Source organism: Ailuropoda melanoleuca, chromosome 16 (assembly GCF_002007445.2).
Source record: "Ailuropoda melanoleuca isolate Jingjing chromosome 16, ASM200744v2, whole genome shotgun sequence".
NCBI lineage: Eukaryota > Metazoa > Chordata > Mammalia > Carnivora > Ursidae > Ailuropoda > Ailuropoda melanoleuca.
In genome coordinates this window covers 75,677,665-75,701,870 of record NC_048233.1, presented here as the reverse complement: position 1 = coordinate 75,701,870, position 24,206 = coordinate 75,677,665, and the positions used below count along the sequence as shown (strand labels likewise).

The window sequence follows — 24,206 nt, the reverse complement described above, 5'->3', positions numbered from 1 at the left end:
TTTATTTATTTGAGAGAGAGAGAGAGAGAGAACATGAGCAGGTGGAGGGGCAGAGGAAGAGGGAGAAGGACAAGCAGACTCCCTGCCAAGCAGGGCACCCAATGTGGGGCTCGATCCCAGGACCCTGAGACCATGACCTGAGCTGAAGGCAGATGCTTAACCAACTGAGCCACCCAGGCGCCCCCAAACTGAATCTTTTAACAACACACCTCATTATCAATAGTATCTGTAGCTGACATCAGTGCCATAAGTAATCTGGTTTTATATTGTGAAACACAGATACTTGGCTATCGGTATAGTTGCCCCTTTGGTGGTACACCTGTAATAGTGGGATTTGGGGATGTTAAATGGGGAGTGGATTGTGCTACGGAGGTAACTCAGCTGTTTGTTCCCCTAACCAGCAGCAGTTCGGCACCATGGGGCCCACGTACTGGGTTAGCCATCGTGGCTTGAGTGTCGTGTGGAAGAGGGCTTCATGTGGGTGGGCATACCTCTGGAATCCTCAATGATGACTTTCTCTGTGCTTTCTGGAATAGGTGACTCAAAAGAAGATGTATAAGAAGAAAAAAAAAAAGCCACTTCAGACGAGGAAACAGCGAAATGAACAGTATCAGAAAAATAATTTGATGAGGGAGTTAAAGTTAACAGACGATGTCCTGGTAAGAAGGCCCTGTTGCCTACTTCTGCTCTGTGGTCAAAGAGCATTCCATGGAGGGAGCAGGCCAAGGGGATAAAGTTTACTCTAAACCAGAAAGGGAATGTGGAATGGGATAGAAGGAAGCTGTTTTGAGTTCAGAGCTCTTTCATGGGTCCTCTGGACATCTCTGAGCAGATCTCAGCCTCGGCCCACAGATTCTTTACTACACTCGGGCATGGGTTTTGACCATGGTGGTTACTGGAGAAGTGGTGGCTGGAGCCAGTCCAGACTTGCGGGGTAGCTGAGGTGTCAGGCCTCGTCCAGAATAAGGATGCCGGGCCCCTTCCCAGTCTCCTCCCAGCTGCCACCCCCACGCCATGCCCCCTGCTTCCTAATGATGAAAATGCTTTCAGACATGGAAGTTTTACTGTTGAGTGAATTGGGTCAATTATGAATAGATTAATTGCAATGGATCAATTGAAAAATATTCTCTTTGTACTCAATCCTTCCAGGAGAGGGCAGGGTTTGCTTCTACTCTGCAAAAACAGCCTACCTTTTTCAGAAATTCAGAGAATGCCAGTTCTTCCACAATGCGAAATGAAAAACCAAGGTTGAATGAGGTAGTAGTTTTGCTTGCCTTTTTTTTTTTTTAAACTCATTCATGGAAAATTTATCAAAACTTTTTTTGGTAATATATTTAAAGTGTACAATGTGGTATTTGATATATTTACACACCATGAGAGGGTTCCCACCGCTGAGTTTAATAACACATGTACCACCTCAAGTAGTTACTTTTTTTTTTCTTTCTTTCTTTTTTTTTTTTTTGGTTCGTTTGGTTTTCTTAATGATTCTTTTAAATTCACACATAATGAATGTATTATTTGTTTCAGGGGTACAGGTCTATGATTCATCAGTCTTACATAACACCAAACGCTCACCACAACACATACTCTCCCCAATGCCCATCACCCAGCCACCACACCCCCCCGCCCCCCTCCCCCTCCAGTAACCCTCAGTTTGTTTCCTAAGATTAAGAGTCTCTTATGGTTTGTCTCCTTCTCTGGTTTCATCTTGTTTCATTTTTTCCTCTCTTTCCATATGATCCTCTGCCTTGTTTCTTAAATTCCACATATCAGTGAGATCATATGATAATTGTCTTTCTCTGATTGACTTATTTTGCTTAGCATAATACCCTCTAGTTCTATCTACGTGGTTGCAAATGGCAAGATTTCGTTTTTTGATGAATGCGTAATATTCCATTGTATATGTATATATACCACTTCTTTATTCATTCATCTGTCGATGGACATCTGGCCTCTTTCCATAGTTTGGCTATTGACTTTTTTTTCTTTAATAAATGAAAGTTTATACCCTTTTACCATCTTCTCCCTATTTCCCCCACTCCCAGCAACGACCATTCTACTGTCCGTATCTATGAATTTGACCTTTTTTTTAGGTTCCACACATAAGTGATACCCTGCAGTATTTGTTTTTCTCTCTCTGGCTGCTTTCACTGAGCATAATGCCCTCTGGGTTCATCCATGTTGTCACAAATGGCAGGATTTCCTTCTTTTTAAGGACTGAATAACATTATTTGCAGATGTTTTCTCTCATTCCATAGGTTTCCTTCTGATTTGGTTTTTGGGGGGGGGTGTTAAAAAATTTTTTAAAGTAAGGGCGCCTGGGTGGCACAGCGGTTAGGTGTCTGCCTTCGCCTCAGGGCGTGATCCCGGTGTTATGGGGTCGAGTCCCACATCAGGCTCCTCAGCTATGAGCCTGCTTCTTCCTCTCCCATTCCCCCTGCTTGTGTTCCCTCTCTCGCTAGCTGTCTCTATCTCTGTCGAATAAATAAATAAAATCTTAAAAAAAAAGCAGTTTACACACCCAATATTATTTAAAAAAAAAATTTTTTTTTTTTAAAGTAAATTCTATCCCCACCATGGGGCTTGAACTCACAGTCACATGCTCTACCAACTGAGCCCGCGAGGCACTCTTACCTTTTGATTTTGTTGATTTCCTTTGCCGTGCAAAGCTTTTTAGTTTGATCTAGTCCCACTTGTTTATTTTTGCTTTTGGTGTCAAATCCAAAAAATCATTGCCAAGACCAATGTCAAGGAGCTTATCCTCTATGTTTTCTTCTAGGAGTTTTATGGTTTCAGGTCTTAAGTTTTTAATCCATTTTGAGTTGACTTTAATGTGTGGTACAAGACGGGGTATGGTTTCATTCTTTTGCATGTGGGTATCTAGTTTTTCTAATACCATTTATTGAAGAGACCATCTTTTCCCCATTGTATATGTTGACTCTTTTGTAAAAAATTAATGGATCGTATATGCATGAGTTTATTTCTGAGCTCTATCCTGTTCCATCTTTGACTCTTTGTTGCAGATTCTCTGATTTTTCCAATTAGCACGTCTCTTCCAGGCTGAAGAACACAATAGGCCTCTATCTATGTCTCCCTCCTGTCAGTGCCACCAGGAGCAGGGGAACATTAAAATTACTGGGGACATTGACAGTGCTTTAGATTAGACTCTACTGAAGTCTGACAACCAATGCTGGTGATTTGTGATTTTATACCTAGAACATAAGAACAGGCTGCTGCATGGTCTGCCCATCCCTCCATTCAACAAATTGAACTGTGTAACCACTACATGCTACACCCTCTACTGCTGGAAATGCAACATTGAACAATGTGAGGGACCTTGGAGTCTACTGGGGGTTTTAGTAAGGAAGCAGGAAATTACATCACAGAGTAGAATGAGGTAGGAGCACAGAGGAAAGGTGCCCAATCGCATTTTAGTACTTTGGAATTGTGTGGCTATAAAATCCTTGTTTGGGGTTGTTGTTGTTGTTGTTGTTGTTTAAGATTTATTTATTTGAGATTGAGAGAGAGCAAGGGGAGGTGTAGAGGGAGAGGGAGAGAGAGAATCTCAAGCAGACATTCTGCTGAGTGTGGAGCCCTATGTGGGCCTTGATTTCACGACCCTGAGATCATGACCTGAGCCGAAATCAAGAGTTGGATGCTCAACCGACTGAGCCACCCAGGTGCCCCTTTGGGGGTTTTTATGTATAAAAATAAGTTTCGTGGGTGGCTTAGTCAGAAGAGCATGCCACTTTTGATCTCAGGGTCGTGAGTTCAAGCCCCACGTTGGGTGTAGAGATTACTGAAAATAAAAAATAAACTTTAAAAAAATTTAAAAATAAGTTTTGATATAATAGTAGATAACTCTTAGTGGGTAGGGTGCAAAATAGGTCCTTCTCATGCAAAATGCTGCCCTGTGGTTAGCAGTGATTTAATGTGGTCCCACTGTGTTACTCTGAAGAACCCCACAGAGCTCGGTCCGCACTGAGCGCCATTTGGTGTCTAGTGTGACAGCGGCAAGAGCACAACTTTCAAGTCTGTCTTGAGTTCAAATTCCAGCCTCACTATCATTTTTCATGAGTTACTTAACCACTCTGGGACTCAGTTTCTGTATCTAAAATATTGGGGTAATAATACATACATCATAAACGTTGTTGAGAAAATTAGATGTGAAACTGTGTGTAAAGTGTCTGGCTTTACCTGGTAGGCACTCCGTGAATATTAGTTCCCTACTTTTCTTCAAGTTATTATTCATCTGTGTCTTGCCTCTCTTTCTGTGTGACAGTAGTGTAATGACTTATCATTCAGGAGTAAAACACCCTCAGTGTCTATTCCGTGTAATCCCACTTGTGCAAGTGGAAACTATAGTGAGAATGTGTTCCTTTATCTCCGTCACAGCTACATGGGAGAGACAAGGGCACCTCCCTGGACCCACCAAAAATGACCTCCTTGATTCTGACGAAGAGTAGAGAGAGAATGCAGGTATTTCACCTACTGTGTATACATCTGTGCCAGCAACTAATGTGATTTGGCTTTCAGGTATGTGGCGTGATTTGGAGGGGTGGTGATCTCAGTCCACAGTTTCACCTTCTAGGATTTGCTCTGTCAGGTGAACGTCCAAGCCACTGACCACCAAGGAACACAGCCCACAGGGTGCCGCGGGATGGGAGGAATCCCACCTGGAGCTAAGAGCTTGCCCTGGAGAATTGAGTTTCATTTTAGCACACAGGTGTTAGGCGGCTGTTATTTTGCAAGCCCATGGCAGCAGTTGAGGTCACGTGATAGTGAATAATGCAGCGTTCTCAACCCTAGGAGATGTTAACAACACACCGGGGTGCCGCCATCAGTCGTGAGCTGTGCCTCACGTCCAGAGTTACCAGAGATCGGTCAGTACTGAGGTTTGTGAGTGATTTGCTTTTTTAAAGGAGTAAGTTAGAATGAGTTAGTATTTATCCCGCGAATACCATCTCTCTTGCTCATTTGCATTTTCTTTCCTGAGAAGGAGGAACAAGAGGTGGAGAAATAGCTAGCAAGCTGTCGTGTCAGATAGCCCTGGGGATGTCTGTGGGAAGGTGCTGCTCGCATGCGTCCGGGGCGAGCAAAGGTTGAGAACCACTGGACTAACGTGGGTATACTGGATAGAGAATGGACAGTTCTCCCAAGAGGAGGCCCCTCTGGTCTTCCCAAGGCTGTTGTTCGGGACCTCTCATATCATGCTCCCATTTACCCATCAGCATCTTATGGAGACCCTACGAGATGCGGGGCCCCTTGAGGACTGTAAGACATGACTCCTCCCTTAAGGCAACAGTCCTTTGGGAGGAGTGACAAGATATAGTCCAATCACCATGGCATCACAGAGCCTGGAAAGCAGTGGGAAGACAGGTGTAAGTAAATTCAAATCAAAGAGGATTTTTGTCCCAACAGGCAGGTGAGCCACGAACTGCCCCCTCTCCTCTGAGGCATTCACTGCAGGAGGTCTCCAGGTTGCTCAAGCCACATGCCACAGTTGGAACCTGCTAGTTAGGCAGCAACATGTAACCAGGGAGTCAGTTAAACCTGATGTAGCAGGTGAATGCCATCCAGGCTTTTACCTTTACTTCCATTTCCTTTTTTTTTTTTTAAGTATTTTATTTGTTTAAGAGAGTGAGAGAAAGTAAGAGCACAAGCAGGGATGGGGCAGAGAGAGAAGCAGACTCCCACTGAGCAGGGAAGCCAACATGGGGCTCAATCTCAGGATCCTGAGATCATGACCTGAGCCAAAGGCAGACGCTTAATCTACTGAGCCACCCAGGCGTCCCCACCTCCATTTTCTTACGATTTCTGGTGGAGCCTTTCTTTCTCTAGCGGAGACATAGGCATTTAACTTGCAGGCACAGTCAGATAAGCAGAGTCACAAACAGTGGGGCAGTCTCCTATCTTGATAGATCATGTTCTCTTTGTGTAATGTCTCTAGAGAGCTTGTGAAATGCAGTCACTGAACTCAGGGCCATCAAGAACTTTCCTTCGGCTCTCTGGAGGCCTAGGCCAAATGCTTGATTCAGCTCTGCCCTGGAACCACATCAACTACTTTGTACTTTGGTATTTGGGGGGAAATGCAAATATTTCTCACTAACTCCTTGTAAAACCAACCCCAACCCTAACTGTAACTTTAGAAATTGCAACCTAAAGTGATTCAACTTTCATATCTTGTTTGCACAGACAGAGAAGCCAGGATTCACAGCGTCATGCTCTCCAAAGAGAAGCACAAATCCCAGCCAAGAGCCGGTTCCAGATATGAAGCTAAACTGGTCCAGGAACAGATATCCTGCCACAAAGAGGGGCCGCGCCACCATGACACTGTACCCATCCCTGCACATATACACGTACCCATAGGCGGCCATGTTTTGGGTTAGACACACTTTGTGATGAGGGGCGTTGTATGATTGGGAGCCGCGTTAACTGCGCTTTACTACATTGTGTGTCCATCGTGCACTGACCTTGCACTATGTGCTTACGTCCCGTGCCTGCCCTCACGACACATACCTCATGAATTAGATGACTTTCTTCATAAAGTAAAATTTTATTATAATGTATAGAAAAGCTTCCTTTATCAGAAATTGAAGCGTGTGCTCATGAACCTAGAGCACAGACATCCCTCATTTTAACCAACAGATATTCTCTCTCAAATTATGTGCAAATCAATTTTAACAGCTCAAATTCTATTTTAAACATATTCTGGGAGTGTGCTTCATTTAAAAAAAAAAAAAAGAGTCTCGCGTCAACGCTTTCTAGCAATGAGTGGTCAGTCAGTGATTTATCAGGTGGCTCGTGCTGAGGTGTTAACACAGCGAGAAGACAATTCACATATTAGCCGGAGTTTAGTATGACATATGTTATGTTCAACACGGTTACATACATTTTTTAACCCACTGATTAAAATTCTTTCTTTCTAGCCAGTTGTTTCCTTTGATTGGTTAACTACATCACCTTATGTGAATGGGTGTTTTATATTTTTAGATCTCTCGCGAGCACCAAGCTCAGCCTGTCGTGTCCACATGCTGGGGTCGTGTTGAACGGTCACTCTAGTCCATCCCAGGCCTCCTGCTTTCACTTTCCCCTCTTCCTATCACCTTGGATTGAAAGTTTCCCAGTGTATTTTTCATGATCACTTGTAAACTCCTTCAGCCGCCGCCATGACCTGGATGACTAATGATGAGAACCACATGGCAGCACACATTTTAGTACAATTCCAGTGTCTGTGCCTTTTTTTTTAATTAATAGATTTTATTTTGAGAACAGTTTTAGATTTACAGAGAAATTGAGGACACAGGACAGAAAGTTCCCAAATACTGCCCACCCCACCACCCCCTGCCTCACACACTGTGTGAGTCTTTTTAAAGGTGATGATACCTGCCTGAGCTCTTTTTTGTTTGTTTGGTTTGGTTTGTAATATGGAATGCGTCATGAATTTGCACGTCTTCCTTCTGCAGGGGCCGCGCTCATCTTCTATCTACTTTAGTATGTGTGCTGCCAAAGCCAGCACCTGCCCTTCTATTCCATACCTTACTCACACCCTAAACCCTAAACTCACACCCAAAAACTCCGCATTTTAAGTATCTAGAAAGCACATAGCCAAAACCCTACTTTTTGTCCCTAAGAATAAATCCTTCAAGGACAAGTCCGCAGTTACAGCTGCTGAGGGCAAACCTTCGAAAGTTGTTTGGAAATACTTGTTTTTGCTTCAAATAATTTTAAAGAAAGTTTATAAAGAGCACCCCAGTATGATATTTTTGGAATCAAAAATCAGAATATGCAGGGGCACCTGGGTGGCTCAGTTGGTTAAGCCTACAACTCTTGATTTCAGCTCAGGTCATGATGTCCAGGTTGTGGGATCGAGCCCTGCATCGGGCTCCATGCTCAGCACAGAGTCTGCTTGTCCCTTTCCCTCTGCTATTCCCCCTACTCGTGTGCTCTATGTCTAAAATAAAAAATAAAATCTTAAAAAAATAAATAAGTTAATCTAAAAAAAATCAGAGTATGTGATTTCCCCCCAAACTTATATGAGATTTATTTTTCATAAAACATGCCTTTTTATATTTAACACTGAGATTTTATGGTTTGAGATGACTGGTAATAGTGAGTTGGTGACAATGTATAGAAAAGAATCATAGTTATTGTACTTCACTCATTAGACTATTTTGAGTGATGGCGTGAAGTTTTGGCTGCTTAAGCCATCAAGATCTGTGGGGTTATAATCAGATTTTTTAAGTACTTTTTTTTTTTTAAGATTTTATTTATTTGACAGAAGTAGTAAGAAGGAACACAAGCAAGAGGAGTGTGACAGGGAGAAGCAGGCTTCCCGCCGAGCAGGGAGCTCGATGTGGGGCTCGATCCCAGGACTCATGACCTGAGCTGAAGGCAGATGCTTAATGGCTGAGTCACCCAGGAGCCCCTAAAGTACTTAAAAAAAAGATTTTATTTATTTGAGAGAGAGAGAGCGCACGTGGGGAGAGGGGTAGAGCTGCAGAGGGGGAGGGAGAGGGAAAGGGAGAGAATCTCAAGCAGACTCCAAGCTCAGCACAGAGCCCAACACAGAGCTGGATCTCACAATCCTGAGATCATGACCCTGAGATCATGACCCCGAACCTAAATCAAGAGTCGGACGCTTAACCGACTGCGCCATCCACGCGCCCCTGTAAGTACTTTTTGAAAGTAAAACCTTCCTGAGGTGGGGCAGGGAGGAAAGCTTCCTCAGATGTGGTTTGGACACTCAGATATTGAAGCGGCAAAAAGGAGAGAATCCATGCAGCCCAGGCACAGCCAGTACGCTAGTCATTGCCAAAATGCGGTGCGGTGCAAGTTTGAGCCGGGCTCAGCTCACGGGCCTGCAGCGGAGCCGGAGCCGCTGTTTGTTTGCTCTAGAATAGAGGCAAGCTTTCCTGTTCCGATGATTAGGAAGAAGTGCCCCACCCAGCATTTACATGCTGAGCCCCTGGTGCCTGTCATTTCCCATCGTGCTTTTCCTTTTTTAAAAAAAACATTTATTTATTTGAGAGAGAGAGGGAGGGAGAGAGCACAAGCAGGGGGAGTGGCAGGCAGAGGGAGAAGCAGGCTTCCTGCAGAGCAGAGTCAGATGCAGGGCTCGAGCCTGGGACCTGAAGGCAGATGCTTCACAGACCGAGCCACCCAAGTGCCCCTCGTTGTGCTGTTGGTAGGAGGTTGCGAGGGTACCTCTAGCTGGAAACTTTAAAATGACAAACTAAGGGGCACCCGGGTGGCCCAGTTGGTGAAGCGTCTGCCTTCAGCTCAGGTCATGATCCCAGGATCCTGGGATCCAGTCCCACATCGTTCTCCCTCCACCTCTGCCTCTCTCTCTCTCTCTGTCTCTTGTGAATAAATAAATAAAATCTTTAAATAAATAAAATGACAAGATCATTGATTCTGTATGGACATAACAAATCTCATTCTGCAGGACAAACAACACAAAGCCTCTTGATCACTAAGAGTGAATCATGAGAACTGGAATCAGGGAAAAGTAGAAAAAAGAGCATTTTAGGTCAGAGGCCAAGATCAACTTAACATTCAACAGTTGTCAACAAAGGTTAGGGTGGGGGGCGGTGCCTGGCAGTTCTGTCAGTAGAGCAGTGACTCTTGACCTCAGGGTCATGAGTCTGAGCCCCACGTTGGGCATAGAGATTACTTAAAATATATACATATTTTTTTAAAGGGAAAAATAATGGATTTCATACTCTGTTTTCTTTATAAATTAAATGCATAGTCACTGATAGCATTTTTTAAGATTCAAGATGGATTTCAGGTGAACATGTTTTCTTTCGAAGTCTTACTTTTGGGACCACGTGGTCACAAATGAGGTCCGGTGTCAGTACTCCTTTCTGTCTTTGGAGAAGTGACAACACCTCTTGAAAGTGGCAGAAACAAGTCCAAACAGGGAAAGTGATGACAGTAAGCATTCCCCTTAAGTTTCTGATGGAACATTAGATATAGGAACTCTCTATGGACATAGAGGCTCCTCGAAAAAAAAAAAATTCTAGGTTTTTTGGGTTTTTTTTTTTCCATTTGTCATTTAAAAAAATGCAAGAATTTTGGAGATCTCCCAGGACCTGGCCACTCTGATACTACCGGTGATCTCTGGTTTAGTTATGTTGTCACCAGTGTTGATCCCAGCTTTCAGCAAAAATACCATACAAAATGCTCTGCTTTACAGAAATAGAACTGCTACTTCTGGTTTTCCAGGCTGTTCTCAGACTAGTTCTGCTTTCAGTACCTAGAATAGCAGAGATGTTTCCAGAGCTCAGAGACTTGGCACCTTCTGCGCAAGGATGCCTTTGAGGCCACAAAGCCTACTCTGTCCTTTAAACTACAAAGGCAAACTGTAAGGCATGGCTAGGTTTAGCTGAGCTACATTCCACCAGGGACCTTTCTGTCTATTTCTTAGTGGAATATTCCTGGGGATGATAAGCCCGCCTCTGTTAGTGCTTGTGGAAGCCCAGCATCTTTGTCCCCTTTTCCCCACCTTGATGCTGCCAGATCTAATAAAAGGAAGCTCCGAATTAATTTTCCCCTTTAAGTGGGTTCCAACTTAACTTTGTGCAGCCAAGTCCCATGGTCTTCGAGAAACAAGCTTCCTTGTGAAACTTTGCTCAGAAAAGCATTGTTTTAATTAGTACATCTACAGACAGGGCTCTGGTGACAAAGCGTACACCACATGTCCAGAGCAATGCTTGCCTTCATAAGAGTCAAAAGAAAGGAAGATCCCCAAGAATATAGAAAGAAATAACACTACTTGGAAATTCGGACTCCCTGGGATCCTTCTTCCCTAAGATATGCATTCTTCCTACAGATCCAGCCATCAGAAAGAATGCAAGAGCAGTGACTGACGTCGGAACGTGGGAATGCCATTCCTGCCCCTGGGCTCCAAAACCACGTAGAAAACCAGGACTCGTCCTGCGCTAACACAAACCAGTTGGGAAGACATCATGTTAGCTTCAGAACATGGTAGTGGGCTAGAGAGAGCCACCAACTTAACTTTAAAGCTCCTGGGTCTGAACCCCACCCAGGGTGGTAGGGGAGGGGGTGCGGTTCCTTCACAGCTCTGGACCTGTTTCCTGCCTTCAAAAGTGAAGCTGATTTTCCAGATGAGATAATCTCCAAGGTATCTCCTCATTTTTACAAAATCATATTTATTTGAACACTTCTCACAGATGTTGATCAGACACTATTATGCCCTAGACAGCCTCCCTCTTCAGCCCGGGCCAGTGTGGTCTCTCTCAGCCTCTGCTCCTTGGGGAAACAAAGGTTCTTCAGTTGCTCGAAGTCCAGCCCCTTCCATCTTGCCCCCAGCCAGATTTGGTCCAAGCCATCTCTCCTCCCAGTCCCTTGAACTGGCTACTCCTAGACCGTGGGATTCAGTGACCAGAAATTTTGCAGCCCAGCCTGAGCCCCAGTCACTCTCCTTTCTCCCTTTTGGCTTCGCTTCCTCCCCCATTCAGCCCAGACTCCAAGACACATATGTCAACCACTCTCTTGCCAGCACCCCGGAGTCCTCGCTCTCTGTCCTTCTGCCACATCCACCTGGTAGTTCCCCAATGTTGGATCAGTCTAGCCATCCCAACCATCTGTCTTCTCTACTCCTATACCCAGCCTGCCAAGGTGGCTGCAGGAAAACATGCCCTCAAGTGAACTGGGGCCACTGCTCACGGATCCCCTCCGGCCTCTGAAATTAACTTCCTGCTTCTGAAACTGAAGTTCCCTCATTCTCCCCCTTGCAGGGCTATTTCACACCCCCTCCATTTCCTCAAGTGCTCTGCCCCTCCCTGTTACCATCACCCTGGCAGCAAACCACCTTGCTAGGAGGTGGTGGTGAAGAAGCCAGGCGCTGGTGGGGTGGCGGGGGGGGGGGGTTGGAAGAGAAATTCAAACAAGTTCTGAACTATCTTTAGTAGGTTTGTGTATGTGCTGGTATTAGCAAAAATGATTCTGAAACTCTTTAAGATGTATTATATGACTGAGCAAATGAATACATGAGTTGATGTTAAGAGTCAGGCTTCCCAATCTGGAAGAAGAAACACACACATATTTAATGGAGGGAAACATTAGAAAAACCATGACAATGGATTGGAATTGGAGACATCAGTGTGGACTCATGATTTCTAGCATATGTAGAGGTGAGTACATTTGTATGTGTATAGACACATGTATGCATGTATATTCAGCTCTGTCTGCTAAAAGGGCCTAAAATCAATTCCACTTTATTAGCAATAAGCACATTTTGCCTGGAGATCTTGTTCTCTAATACCATTCCCCCCTAAAAGCAATCAGTTTTTTTTTTGAAGATTATTTATTTATTTGAGAGAGAGAGAGAGAGGTGGAGAAGGACAGAGAGAGGGAGAAGGAGTCTTAAGCAGACTCCGCACTGAGTGCAGAGCCCGATGCAGGGCTCAATCCCATGACCCTGAGATCATGACCTGAGCTGAAACCAAAGGTTGGATGCTTAACCAAGTGAGCCACCCAGCGCCCCGAATCAGGGTTTTTTTTTTTTTTTTTTTTTAAAAATGGCTGTTTCCGGGCCTGGGGCTTTTGNGCATTGTAGATATGAGATGAGGAGCCTGGAACATTGTGTTATGCCAAAAAGTAAGAAAATACTTTAAAAAAAAAAAAAGTAGGTGGTATGTCACAGGATAAAGGAGCCAGCTTTGAAGGGGCTGCCAGCAGCCAAATCTGGGATATTAGACACCAAAATGAATAAGGCATTAATAAATTATACCCCGTTGAAAAAATCAGAATCAATGAGTTCGTGTCCTGAAAGAGGAGAGAAAGGAGGGCTCTTGCTCAAGTGGAATAACACTGAGAGCCAAACGGGGGGCAGGGGGAGTGGAAGGGGAGTGCTGGAGTTTTGTAGCCATCACGGTGGAATGGACAAGAATCAGCCCTGGAGGCTAAATTTGGGAGGAAACATCATGAGGAGCAGGATGGGGTTTTCAAGTGTCCACTCGGGGCGCCTGGGTGACTCAATTGGTTAAGTGTCTGACTTCAGCTCAGGTCACGGTCTCAGGGTCCTCAGATCGAGCCCCACTCAACAGGGAGTTGGCTTCTCCCTCTCCCTCTGCCCCTCCCACCAACCCCCCATGCTCTCACGCCCCCCCAAAGAAATACAATCTAAAGTGTCCACTCAAATTGCTTATTAGTTGAAAGGGAAACGATGTTAACTCTGAAATGGAGAAATTGTACACACTTTGGCGGAGTGACCCCCAAGGGGCAGAGGGACATCACGTGCCTTCTGATGTGATGCTTGAGAAGGATGCCTCACTCATGTAGTATTCCAGTCGGAAATGCATACCCTGAATCTGATCATGAAGAAACATAAGGCAAAGCCAAAATAAGGAACATTCTACCAGAAAGAAGGATCTAGACTCTGGTGTCCGAATTCCTGGGTTCTAACGCCAGCTCCACGAGCTCTAGGACCGTAGGAAAGTTACCCTCGTGGACTCCATCTCCTCACCTATAGTCAGGATCATTACCAGGACCCACCTTTCAGGGGAGTTGGGAGGATGGGATGGGAAAGTGCACACAATATAGGGTGCCCTACGTACAGAACGCAATGGGGAATGCTTAGCTAGCCTGGCTCCTGTCCACCCTGGCTTCCTTCCCTTTGCTCTCAGAGAAAAACAGCTGCCCAGCTAGGGTTTAAGGCTAATTTTCAATTCCATCTCCTTCCTTGTCTTCTCAAACTTTCTGCATTGCTTTATCCCTTCTTCTATTTGTCTCCCTCTTTACTAGCAACTTCCCTGAAGTCTAAAAGCATACCAAGCCTCTACCATCTTTAAAGAAAACACAAAACCATCAACCCTTCCTTACCATCTCCACTGCCTCACCTGCCCCAAAGCTCTCCCCTCCCTTCATAAAAACCACCACTGATTAGAGGCCGGCTCTGCGCCATGAACTTCATCCTACATGACAGATAGCCATGATACCCGTTTCACAGATGAGAAAGTTTGGGCTGAGAGAGGATTTGAACTTAGACCTGCCTCACACTAGAACTGTCCAGTTAGGTAGCCATGGGGCAACTGAAATGGGGCTGGTCCAAACTGAGATGTGCGGTAGGTATAAATACATACCAGATTTCAAAGACTTTGTACAAGAAAAAAACACTGTAAAAGATCTCATTGATGTTTTTATATTGATTACATGTTGAAATAATTTGGGGGATATTTCACGTGAAATAAAATATATTATTAAAATTAACCTTTGGGGCGCCTGGGTGGCTCAGTCAGTTAAGCGTCTGACTTTGGCTCAGGTCATGATCTTGGGGTGCTGGGATCAAGCCCCACATTGGGCTCCCTACTCAGTGGGGAGTTGGCTTCTCCCTCTCCCTCTGCCTCTGCTCCTCCCCCACACTCATCCTTTCTGTGTCTCTCTCTCAAATGAGTAGATAAAATCTTTAAAAAAATTTTTTAAATTAACTTTACCTGTTTCTTTTTACTTTTCTAATGTGGCTACTAAAATATTGAAATTGTGTGGCTGGCATTATATTTCTATTGGACAAGCACTGTTCTAGATTATTCGTCTTGCCATGAAATATGGCCTCTTGTCTTCTGCAATTCCACTTAATCTCAGCTCCCGGAATGTACGCCAGTGTTCTGGGGCTTCTCCCTCTACACACCCTACCTGGGTGATCTCCACCTGCCCTCGGCACCTGTATGCCATGATGATGCTGGGTCAGGCTTCTCCTACACCCAGGCCACTAGAAGCAACTCCATTTAGTTCCCTTCTGTACCTCAAAGGCAAAATGGCCAAAGTGAAATTATTCTGTTTTCATTTTCTTAAACCAGAGCCCTCTATACGCTCTATCTTGCTAAGCAGTAACACCATTGTTGTTACCATGCTTATAACTTCTCCCTCCCCTGCACCTTCACGTCCAGTCAGAGACCACATCCAATGGACTCTACCTCCTAAGTAAATCCAGAAAACCCTCCCCATAACCTTTCTGAGAACTTCAGGTTATCAGTGTTGTCCTAAACTATTCAATCTGGTCTCCCAGCCTCCAGTCTTTCAGATCCTGACCCTCCTTTTATAGAGTGGCCAAGGTGAGCCCATTATAAGGCAAATCTGGTCATGCTGGTCCCCTTGCAGGACACCTCTCTTCTGCGGGACAGCCCATCTCTGACATGGCCCTGCAGCCCCCTCAGCCTCCAACTCTGGGTTCCGCTTGTTCCTTATGAACCTGGAACATTAACGGCCTCTCGCTGCTCCCTCCATGCCCACTGCCTCCATGCCCACTTCCCAAACATCTGTCACTTTTCACGACTCAGCTCAGTTATATGTCAATTATATCTCAATTTTTAAAAAGAGACTCGGGGGTGCCTGGGTCACTCAGTCAGTTAAGTGTCTGACTCCTGGTTTTGGCTCAGGTCATTATCTCAGGATCGTGAGATCAAGCCCTGCATTGGGCTCTGCACTCAGTGAAAAGTCTGCTAGGGTTTCTCTCTCCCTCTGCCCCTCCCCCACCCTCTGCTCTCTGACTCTCTCTAGCTGTCTCTCAAATAAATAAATCAATCTTAAAAAAAGAAAAAAAGACTCAGCTGGGGAGCCTTGCTGGCTCATTTGGAAAAGCATGCGACTCTTGATCTTGGGGTCATAGGTTTGAGCCCCATGTTGGGTGTAGACATTACCTAAATAAGTAAGTAAACTTAAAAAAAAAAAAAAAGACTCAGCTCAATACCAGCCCACTATGCCGAACTGGTCTTGACGCTGTTTCCCAGACAGACCTCACCAATCCTTCCTTTGCCTCTTACAGACGCCTACCTTGGCCCCTGGACCACTTCCGTGTACCAATTTGTGTACTTGGCTGCCTTTCTTAACAGAAGGATTTCAACTACAGTGCGCAAGAGGGAGGGAAAAAACAACAACAAAACTCAAAGAAAATGCGATTATTGCTTCACAGAAATAAGTAGGGCAGATGTAGGTCTGTTCCAGGGCTGGTTGGTTTATTCAGAGGCTCGCTGGCATCGTCAGGGATCCGGGCCTTACCATCCTCCAGCTCTGCCACCTTTGGTGCCAACTTCGTCCAACTTTGTTGGCAGTATAGCAGCAGCAGATCCAGCCAAACCACCGCATTTGACAATGCCCAGTGGAAGGGAACATTCTTCTTTTTCTTCTTTTTAATAACCTTTTTATTTTGGAACAATTTTTATGTATAGAAAATTCACAGGGGCGCCTGCATGGCTCAGTCAGAGGAGCATGTGACTCTTGATCTTGGGGTTGTGATTTTGAGCCCCAAGTTGAGTGTAGAGACAACTTAAAAATAAATTCTTTCTTTTTAAAGATTTTATTTATTTATTTGAGAGAGCGAGTGAATGATCATGAGCAGGGGGAGGGGTAGAGAGAGAAGCAGACTCCCCACTGAGCAGGGAGCCCGACGCGGAGCTCAATCCCAGGACCCTGGGATCATGACCTGAGCTGAAGGAAGACGCTTAACCGACCGAGCTACCCAGGTGCCCTTAAAAATAAATTCTTAAAAAAAAGTCACAAAGATAATAGAGTTCCCACATACCCCTCACTTGTCAGTTTCCCCTAATGTCATCATCTCCCATTACTGTGGCCCCTTTTGTCAAAATCAGGAAAACATCAGTACATTACTATTAACTAAACACCAGACTTTCTTCAGACTTCACCACTTCTTCCTTTAAAGTCCTTTTTCTTTCCCAGGATCCCATCCAGAACACCATATTGCATTTTGTCATCACATCTCCTTAGCTTCCTCTGTGACTATTTCCCAGACTTTCCTTATTTTTTCTTTTTAATGTGTGGTGAAGTTTACTTTGAAGATTAATCTATTTATTTGAGAGAGAGAAAGAGAGTGGGAGCAGTGGGGAGGGGCAGAGGGAGAGGAAGAAAATCTCAAGCAGACTCCCCACTGAGTACACAGCCCAACTTGGGGCTCCATCCCAAGACCCCGAGATCATGACCCAAGCCAAAACCAAGAGTTGGATGCCTAACTGACTGAGCCACCCAGGCACCCCTGGACTTTCCTTATTTTTCATGACTTTGACAGTTTTGAGGCATACCAGTTAGGTATTTTGTAGAATGGTCCTCAAATTGGGTCTGATATGTTCCTCGTGATTTGACTGGAGTAACAGGCTTTTGGAAAGAATACCACAGAGAAGTGCCCTCTTCATCACATTATAGAGGCTTTTAAAATTTTGTGGGCAGGTGTGGAGATCTACTTGTCTCATAGCCACCCAAGACAAACTTCATAGGTAAGTTCCCTCATTAAACAGCCATCTACCAGCCCGCAGTGTCCCCCCTCTTTCCTTGGTCTCTCCTCGCCCTTGGAATATGGGGGGCTGGTTTCAGATTTCACCTGGGAAGCCAAGGCCATATTACTAGGTCAAAACATAAAAACCATATGACCATCTCGAAAGATGCTAAAAAGCCTTGTGGTAATATCCAGCATTGATTTTGTATTTGTAAAAATAGTCACTAGAATAGAGGAAATGAATACTTTCTTAACATGATAAAATGTAACTTTTTGATTCAAAAACTAGCATCACGCTCACTGGGAGCACAAGAAGTATTCTCAGTAAAGTCAGGAACACAAGACATCCGCTGTTAGCATTGTTGCCTAATATTGTTCTGGAGTTAATATCCAATTCAATTAAACAAATAAGCTAAAGAAATAAATATTTATTTCTAGAAAAGGGGGTAATAGTAAAATTAATATTTGCAGATGATATAATTCAATACTTGGAAAACCCATGAGAATCAGCTGAAAAACAACTACAAACAAAAAGAATTCAGCGATTCAGCCATGTACAACATTTATATACCAAAAAATTAAAATCTTTCATATATATAAGCAGCCAATTAGGAAATACAATGGAGTAAAAGGCCCCATTTACAATAGCCATCTAAAACAATGTGACACTTGGGAAGCCTGGGTGGCTCAGTTGGTTGAGCTTCTGATTCTTGGTTTCGGCTCAGGTCATGGTTTCTGGGTCATGGGATCAAGCCCCAGGTCCGGCTCTGTGCTCAGCACGGAGTGTGCTTGAGAGATTCTCTCTCCCTCCCCCTCTACCCACCCCCGCCTTGTGCTTGCTCACATGCTTTCTCTCTCTCAAATAAATAAAATCCAAAAAAAAATGTGACACTTAACCAGAATGTGAAATCAGAAATATGAAATGTCCAAAAGGAGAATAAAGTTAAATGCCAGGAACACAAAAGTGTTGACATATGGAAATATTCTTGTATGGGAAGACTAAATGTCATGAATATGTCAATTCTCTTGAACTTCAAATGCTAATTTCATGTGAATTTAAATTTCAAGCAAAAATACTAATTAAAAAATTTGCTAGGGCAAGGTTATTTTGAAGTTCAAGTGAAAAATTGAAAAAGCTGGAAAATTCTGAAAGCAAAGAATAATGAGAGCCTGGCCCTACCAGATATTAAACCATGGCCTCCAATATTTGCAGTTGGTACTAGGTTAAAAATGGATAGATAGACAGTGAACCAGAAAGTCCAGCAATAAGAAACAAAGAAGTTTAATGAAAAGAAAACAGTTACAACCATTAGAAGGAAAGGAAAGGAAAGGAAAGGAAAGGAAAGGAAAGGAAAGGAAAGGAAAGGAAAGGAAAGGAAAGGAAAGGAAAGGAAGGAAAGGAAAGGGAGGGAAGAAGGGAGGGAGGGAGGGAGGGAGGAAAGGGAGGAAGGTAGGGAGGGGAGGGAGGGAAAGGCGGGAGGGAGGAAGGAGGGAAAGGAGGGAGGGAGGGAAAGAAAGTCCAGCAATAGAACACAGTGCATTAAAAATTGTATATAATTAAGGGCCACTTCAAATCAGTGAGGAAGAATTCTTCATTAAGAGTTTTTGGTAGGGATGCCTGGGTGGCTCAGCTGGCTGAGTGTCTGACTCTTGATCTCAGCTCAGGTCTTGATCTCAGGATCATAAGTTTAAGCCCCGCACTGGGCTCTACACTAGGCATGGAGCTTACTTAAAATAAATTGTTTTAAAAAATCAAGTTTTGGGAACATGTAGATAGATATTTGGGGAGAAAAATCAATATATACTAGAGTAAACTGCAGGTGAATCCAAAGTTTAGATATATAAAGTAAACCCATATAATACTTGGATAAACTATTAAGGAATTTAAAATATATAGAGAAGTCTCTATAAATATATGAGGGCTCTAAAAAGGATGTTTGAAACAAAATACGCTTAATATTCAAGTTGTGCGTTCTTATGGGGTGTGTGTGTGATTGTGCTCCTGTCATTGTTAAGATTAGGTACACTGACACCAGGGTATTTCAATGTCAGCACTGTAGACATCTGGGTCAAATAATTCTTTGTTGGGGAGCCTGGGGACTCACTCGGTTAAGTGTCTGACCTTGATCTCAGCTCAGGTCTTGATCTCAGGTTTGTGAGTTCAAGCCCCCTGTTGGGCTCCATGCTGGGCGTGGAGCCTACTTAAAAAATTTTTTTTTTCAATAATAATTCTTTGTTGTGGTAAAAGGGACTTTACAGACATATTAAATTACTGATCTTGAGACAAAAAGGTTAACCTGGGTTACCCGGGTGAGTCCTAAATCACCAGGGTCGCTATAAAAAGGAGGCAGGAAGATCAGAGTCAGAAGAAGGAGCTGTGATGAAGGAAGAAGAGGCTGGATCGGTGGAAGAAGGGGCCATGAGCCAAGGAACGCAGGCAGCCTCTAGAAGCCGGAAAAGGCAAAGAAATGGGTTCTACCCTGGAGCCTCTAGAAGCAATACAGCCTGGGCAACAGCCTGATTTAAGACTTATTTCAGACTTCTGACCTCCAGAACTGTAAGATAATAAATTTGCGTCATTTCAAGCCACTGAGTTTGTGATAAGATTTTATAGCAACAACAAGAAACTAATTCAGCAACAATATGTTACACAATAACTCTCATAGCAGCATTGCAGTAAGAAACACGATACTGTTTTCCCCTGCCCAGTGGTCATTTGCCCTTTCTCCCCCTCAGCCTGCCCCCGGAGTCCAACAGGTGTCATCACTTTCTCAGCCCCTCTCACAACTCCATTTGCCTTTCCTTTGATTTCAGCGCCTCAATTTCCCTTTCAGGGAAACCGTGCCACTCAATCATGTACTTTGGGTGGGCTCCCCACTAGATATAATCTGCATTTCAGCTCTAAAGGAGGGCATGTGGCCTATGCCTCAGGAAAGCGCACACCCCAACCCTCTGATCACAATGAGCAGTTCAGGAATATGTATACAATCCAATCTAGCACAGCCCTCCCCCGCCAGGATATCTATTGGGCCTTTTGGGTTGAGAGTAGCTCCTCTGTCTGGTCTTAGGACTACAACAGTATAAAATGGAAGCTGGAGGAGACCTCCCCGAAGAGTGACCCTGTCTGGGAATAAAATCAACAAAGAAGAAATCAGAACTGAGAGATAAAAAGAAGCCCAGTATGGGTAATGTCCTCTAAAATCCTGGACACAGCCATGCCTGAAGCCATCTACTTACAAAAGTCAATACATTCCCTTCCTCCCCCACGTGCCCACGACTTGCACATAGAAAGTACTAATTATGGGATGCCTGGGTGGCTCAGTTGGTTAAGCGTCTCCCATGATCCAAGGGTCCTGGGATCAAGTGCCATGTCCGGGCTGTCTGCTGGAAGCTTGCTTCTCCCTCTGCCTGCCGCTCCCCCTGCTTGTGCTCTCTCGCTCCCTCTTTCTCTCTCTGTCAAATAAATAAATAAAATCTTAAAAAAATGAGTCATTTTAAAAAAATTTAAAAAGGTATTTTTTTTAAAAAAAAAAGGAAGTCCTAATTAAGACAACTGATGACGGGTGCCTAGGTGGCTCAGACTGGTAAAGGTCCCACTCTCAATTTCGGCTAAGGTCTCAGGGTTGTGAGATCCAGCCCCAGGGCTCCATGCACAGCACCAACTTTGCTTGCGATTGGCTCTCTCCCTCTCCTGCTGCGCCTCCGTGCCTTGCACATGCTCTCTCTCTCTCTCAAAAAAAAAAAAAAAGAAAGAGAAAATAGTTGAGTATTTCAGCAGTTGGGACTAAGGCAATTTAAAAACATATGAGGAAGGACTATAAAATACATAATCTCATCTATAATTAACTGAGGAACATGAAGGAACTCAGGAATAATAAGCAGGCTGGGCCTGGAAAGGAAACTGACACCCACTCTCTAGAAATTCCAGAGGTTTCCACTGGAATAATTATTCCAACAACTATGTATTGAGTGCCTAGTATGTGCTTGGTACTGTCGTAGGCACTGAGAATACTGAGGTGAACAAAAAAAAAGGACAAAATCCCTGCCCTCTTGAACATAATTCTAGAATGTTGGGGGCAGGGAAACAAATTTAAAAATTATATAGTACTTCAAAATGTGATAAAGGCTACAGAGAAAAATAAAGAAGGGGGAATAGGGAATGCCAGGTTGCTTTCAATATTTTCATAATGAGCCAGTGAAGGAGGGCTTATTTATCCCAACTTCAGCACAAACAGCTTACGTGATTTGTCCAAGGTTGCCACCTAGCAAGTGGCAGAATCAGAATTTTCTTTTTTAAACATTTTATTTATTTATTTGACAGAGAGAGACAGGCATTGAGAGAGGGAACACAAGCAGGGGGAGTGGGAGAGGAAGAGGCAGGCTCTCAGCGGAGGAGCCTGATGCGGGGCTCGATCCCAGAACTCCAGGATCATGCCCTGAGCCAAAGGCAGATGCTTAACGACTGAGCCACCCAGGCGCCCCCAGAATCAGAATTTAAAAATGGCGGGGGGCGGGGAGTTACATGACGTTTGATCTCTCTTGTAGGCTAGGCTGCCTCCCAGCCCAGGAGTCTGTTCACTAGCAAATCCACTCATCTTTCCCTGGGCTTCATTATTATTATTGACCTCTTAGCGGCTTTTGACATTCCTGAGCATCCTTCCTTTTCCAAACCTTTTTCTTGACTTCAGGGACACTGCTGTTCTAGTTCTGTTTCCCTTCCCAATTAGTTCTACCCCTTTCGACATTTCTATTTTTCTTTTTTTTTCCCCCAAGTTTTTATTTATTTATTTGAGAGAGAGAGAGAGAGAGAGAGAGAGAGAGAACACAAGCAGGAGGAGCAATAGAGGGAGAGGGAGAAGCAGACTCCCCACTGAGCAGGGAGCCCATTGAGGGGCTCCATCCAGGACCCTGGGATCACAACCTGAGCAAAAGGCAGACGCTTAAACGACTGAGCCACCCAGGCACCCCTAAAGATTTTATTTTTAAGTAATTTCTACTCCCAACATGGGGCTTGAACTCACAACCCTGAGATCAAGAGTCACATGCTCCACTGACTGAGTCAGCCAGGCGCCACCTGACTTTTTTATTCCTCTCACCACTTGAATATGGGTCACCAACTACAACTCCCCATATTGAACCCTATCGGGGAACACCACTCATTCGATCATAGCCTTTGTGAGTTGCACAGTACACAGCTCAGGCAGATGCATGTAACAAGCCTACACCTTTTGCACTTCTCTTATCTGTGCTACTAACTTCAGTTCCCTTTCTCCAGATTCTCCCAGGGTTGGCTTCTGCTTTGCACCATTGGAGAATATGGTAAAGCAGCCTGCATCCCCCACCCACCCATCCTTGCAAGAAGCTTTTTAACTCTCAGTGCCCGCAGGCGTCAGTGGGGCAGAGAGTGGATGTTTTCTTGGCACCACCAACGCACAAAACCTAGAACAAAGAGTGCCCTTGGTAGATGGTCTCTATTGGTAATTATTGTCTGGTTAGACACTATTGTTAGTTATCAATTGTATTGACCTCTAAATAATTTCTGGATTTAGTTAGAAGTAACTTGTAAGTTTCTTATAACTCTAAAAGCGACAATTTAATATATATACACATATATATATTTTTAAAGATTTTATTTGTTTATTTGAAAGAGAGAGTAAGCACAAGCAGGGGGGAGGAGCAGTGGGAGAATCAGAACCCCCACTGAGCAGGGAGCCTGATGCAAGACTGGATCCCAAAGTCCTGGGATCATGACTTGAGCTGAAGCCAGACACTTAACTGACTGAGCCACCCACGCGCCCCTACAGTTTAATATATTTTTGTGAACCAAGCTGGGTAGGCATATTATTTCATTCAACCCACACAATTGTGTAGAATAGACATTACTATACTTATTTGTCTAAGAAAATTCAAAGAGGTCTTGTGACTGCCTACCATCACATAGTTAATAACAAGAAGAAATGGAATTTAGACCAGGTCTATTGGCCTTCAAAGACCATGCTCCTTCTGGCTTTATAAGCTGCCTCCCAGTACCACCTAGCACCATACTGTGTACAGGATAATAATAATTAAAACTATTTCAGGGGCTCCTGGGTGGCTCAGTCGGTTGAATGAACAACTATTGGTTTGGGCTCAGGTCATGATCTCAGGGTCCTAAGATGGAGCTTGGCATCAGGCTGCGCTCAGTGCAGGGTCAGCTGAAGATTCTCACCCTTCCTTTGCCCCTCCCCCTGGCTCATGCTTATTTTCTCTCTCAAAAAAAACAAAAAACAAAAAACCTGAAACTATTTCAAAATACAGTTTTAAAAAAATCTTATCCTATACATAATTCCAATTGCCAGTCAATAATAAGCCTGAGGAGCGCCTGGGTGACTTAGTCAGGTAAGTGTCCAACTCTTACTTTTGGCTTGTGTCATGATCTCTGCTGGTGAGATTGAGCCCTGCGCCTGGCTCCCCACTCACCCCAGAGTCAGCTTGAGATTCTCTTCCTCTCCCTCTGTCCCTCCCCCTGCTCTCTCAAATAAATAAATACATAAATAACGTTGAGAAGTAGGTAGTAGTGTTATCCTTAGATACAAAAACTGAATAATAGAAGATAAAATGTTTTCTGATTCATTTAGATACAAAGGAGAGCCAGGATCCAAATACAAGTCTTCTGAGCCATACTCTGCCTCCCTAAGTGTTGTTTGCTACAGAACATTTCAGCTGAGGGCTGAAGGGTTAAGGACAATGCCTTTTCCCTTTTGCCTTTACTAGCCTGTAGCTTCCAGAGCACTGAGGTATTTGTTCATTCATGCAGTATTTACTGAGCACCTAGTATTTGCCAGGCGCCGAATAGACAACAGTGAACAAAGGCTGTCCCAGTTGCTGAACTCACAGATCTTGCATTCTGGTGTTAGACACAAATAATTTCAGACAATAAGTGCTACCGGACAATGTGATAAGAAATAAGGGGGAG

At 44.1% G+C, this 24,206-nt stretch overlaps 1 protein-coding gene and 1 pseudogene across 7 annotated transcripts in view; one reads left to right on the top strand and one right to left on the bottom strand.

Annotated features, from left to right (window-relative positions):
• The window catches only part of AGBL2 (ATP/GTP binding protein like 2), a 34,771-nt gene extending 27,843 nt beyond the window's left edge, over positions 1-6,928 (top strand). For 3 of the 7 annotated variants that reach the window (XM_011228000.3, XM_011228003.3, XM_019802202.2), the window contains 4 exons: positions 537-659; positions 1,150-1,257; positions 4,396-4,479; positions 6,196-6,928. In XM_011228000.3, coding sequence (XP_011226302.1) covers positions 537-659; positions 1,150-1,257; positions 4,396-4,479; positions 6,196-6,369 — 489 coding nt within the window. In that variant the 3' untranslated portion in view covers positions 6,370-6,928. Of the gene's footprint in view, positions 1-536; positions 661-1,149; positions 1,258-4,395; positions 4,480-4,809; positions 4,896-6,195 lie in introns of those variants that run through there. The other 4 variants (XM_019802204.2, XM_019802203.2, XM_019802205.2 and 1 more) reach the window with 4 other exon arrangements.
• Positions 6,929-7,421: 493 nt separating this feature from the next.
• On the bottom strand, positions 7,422-7,519 carry LOC117796905 (annotated as a pseudogene).
• Positions 7,520-24,206: the final 16,687 nt, after the last annotated feature.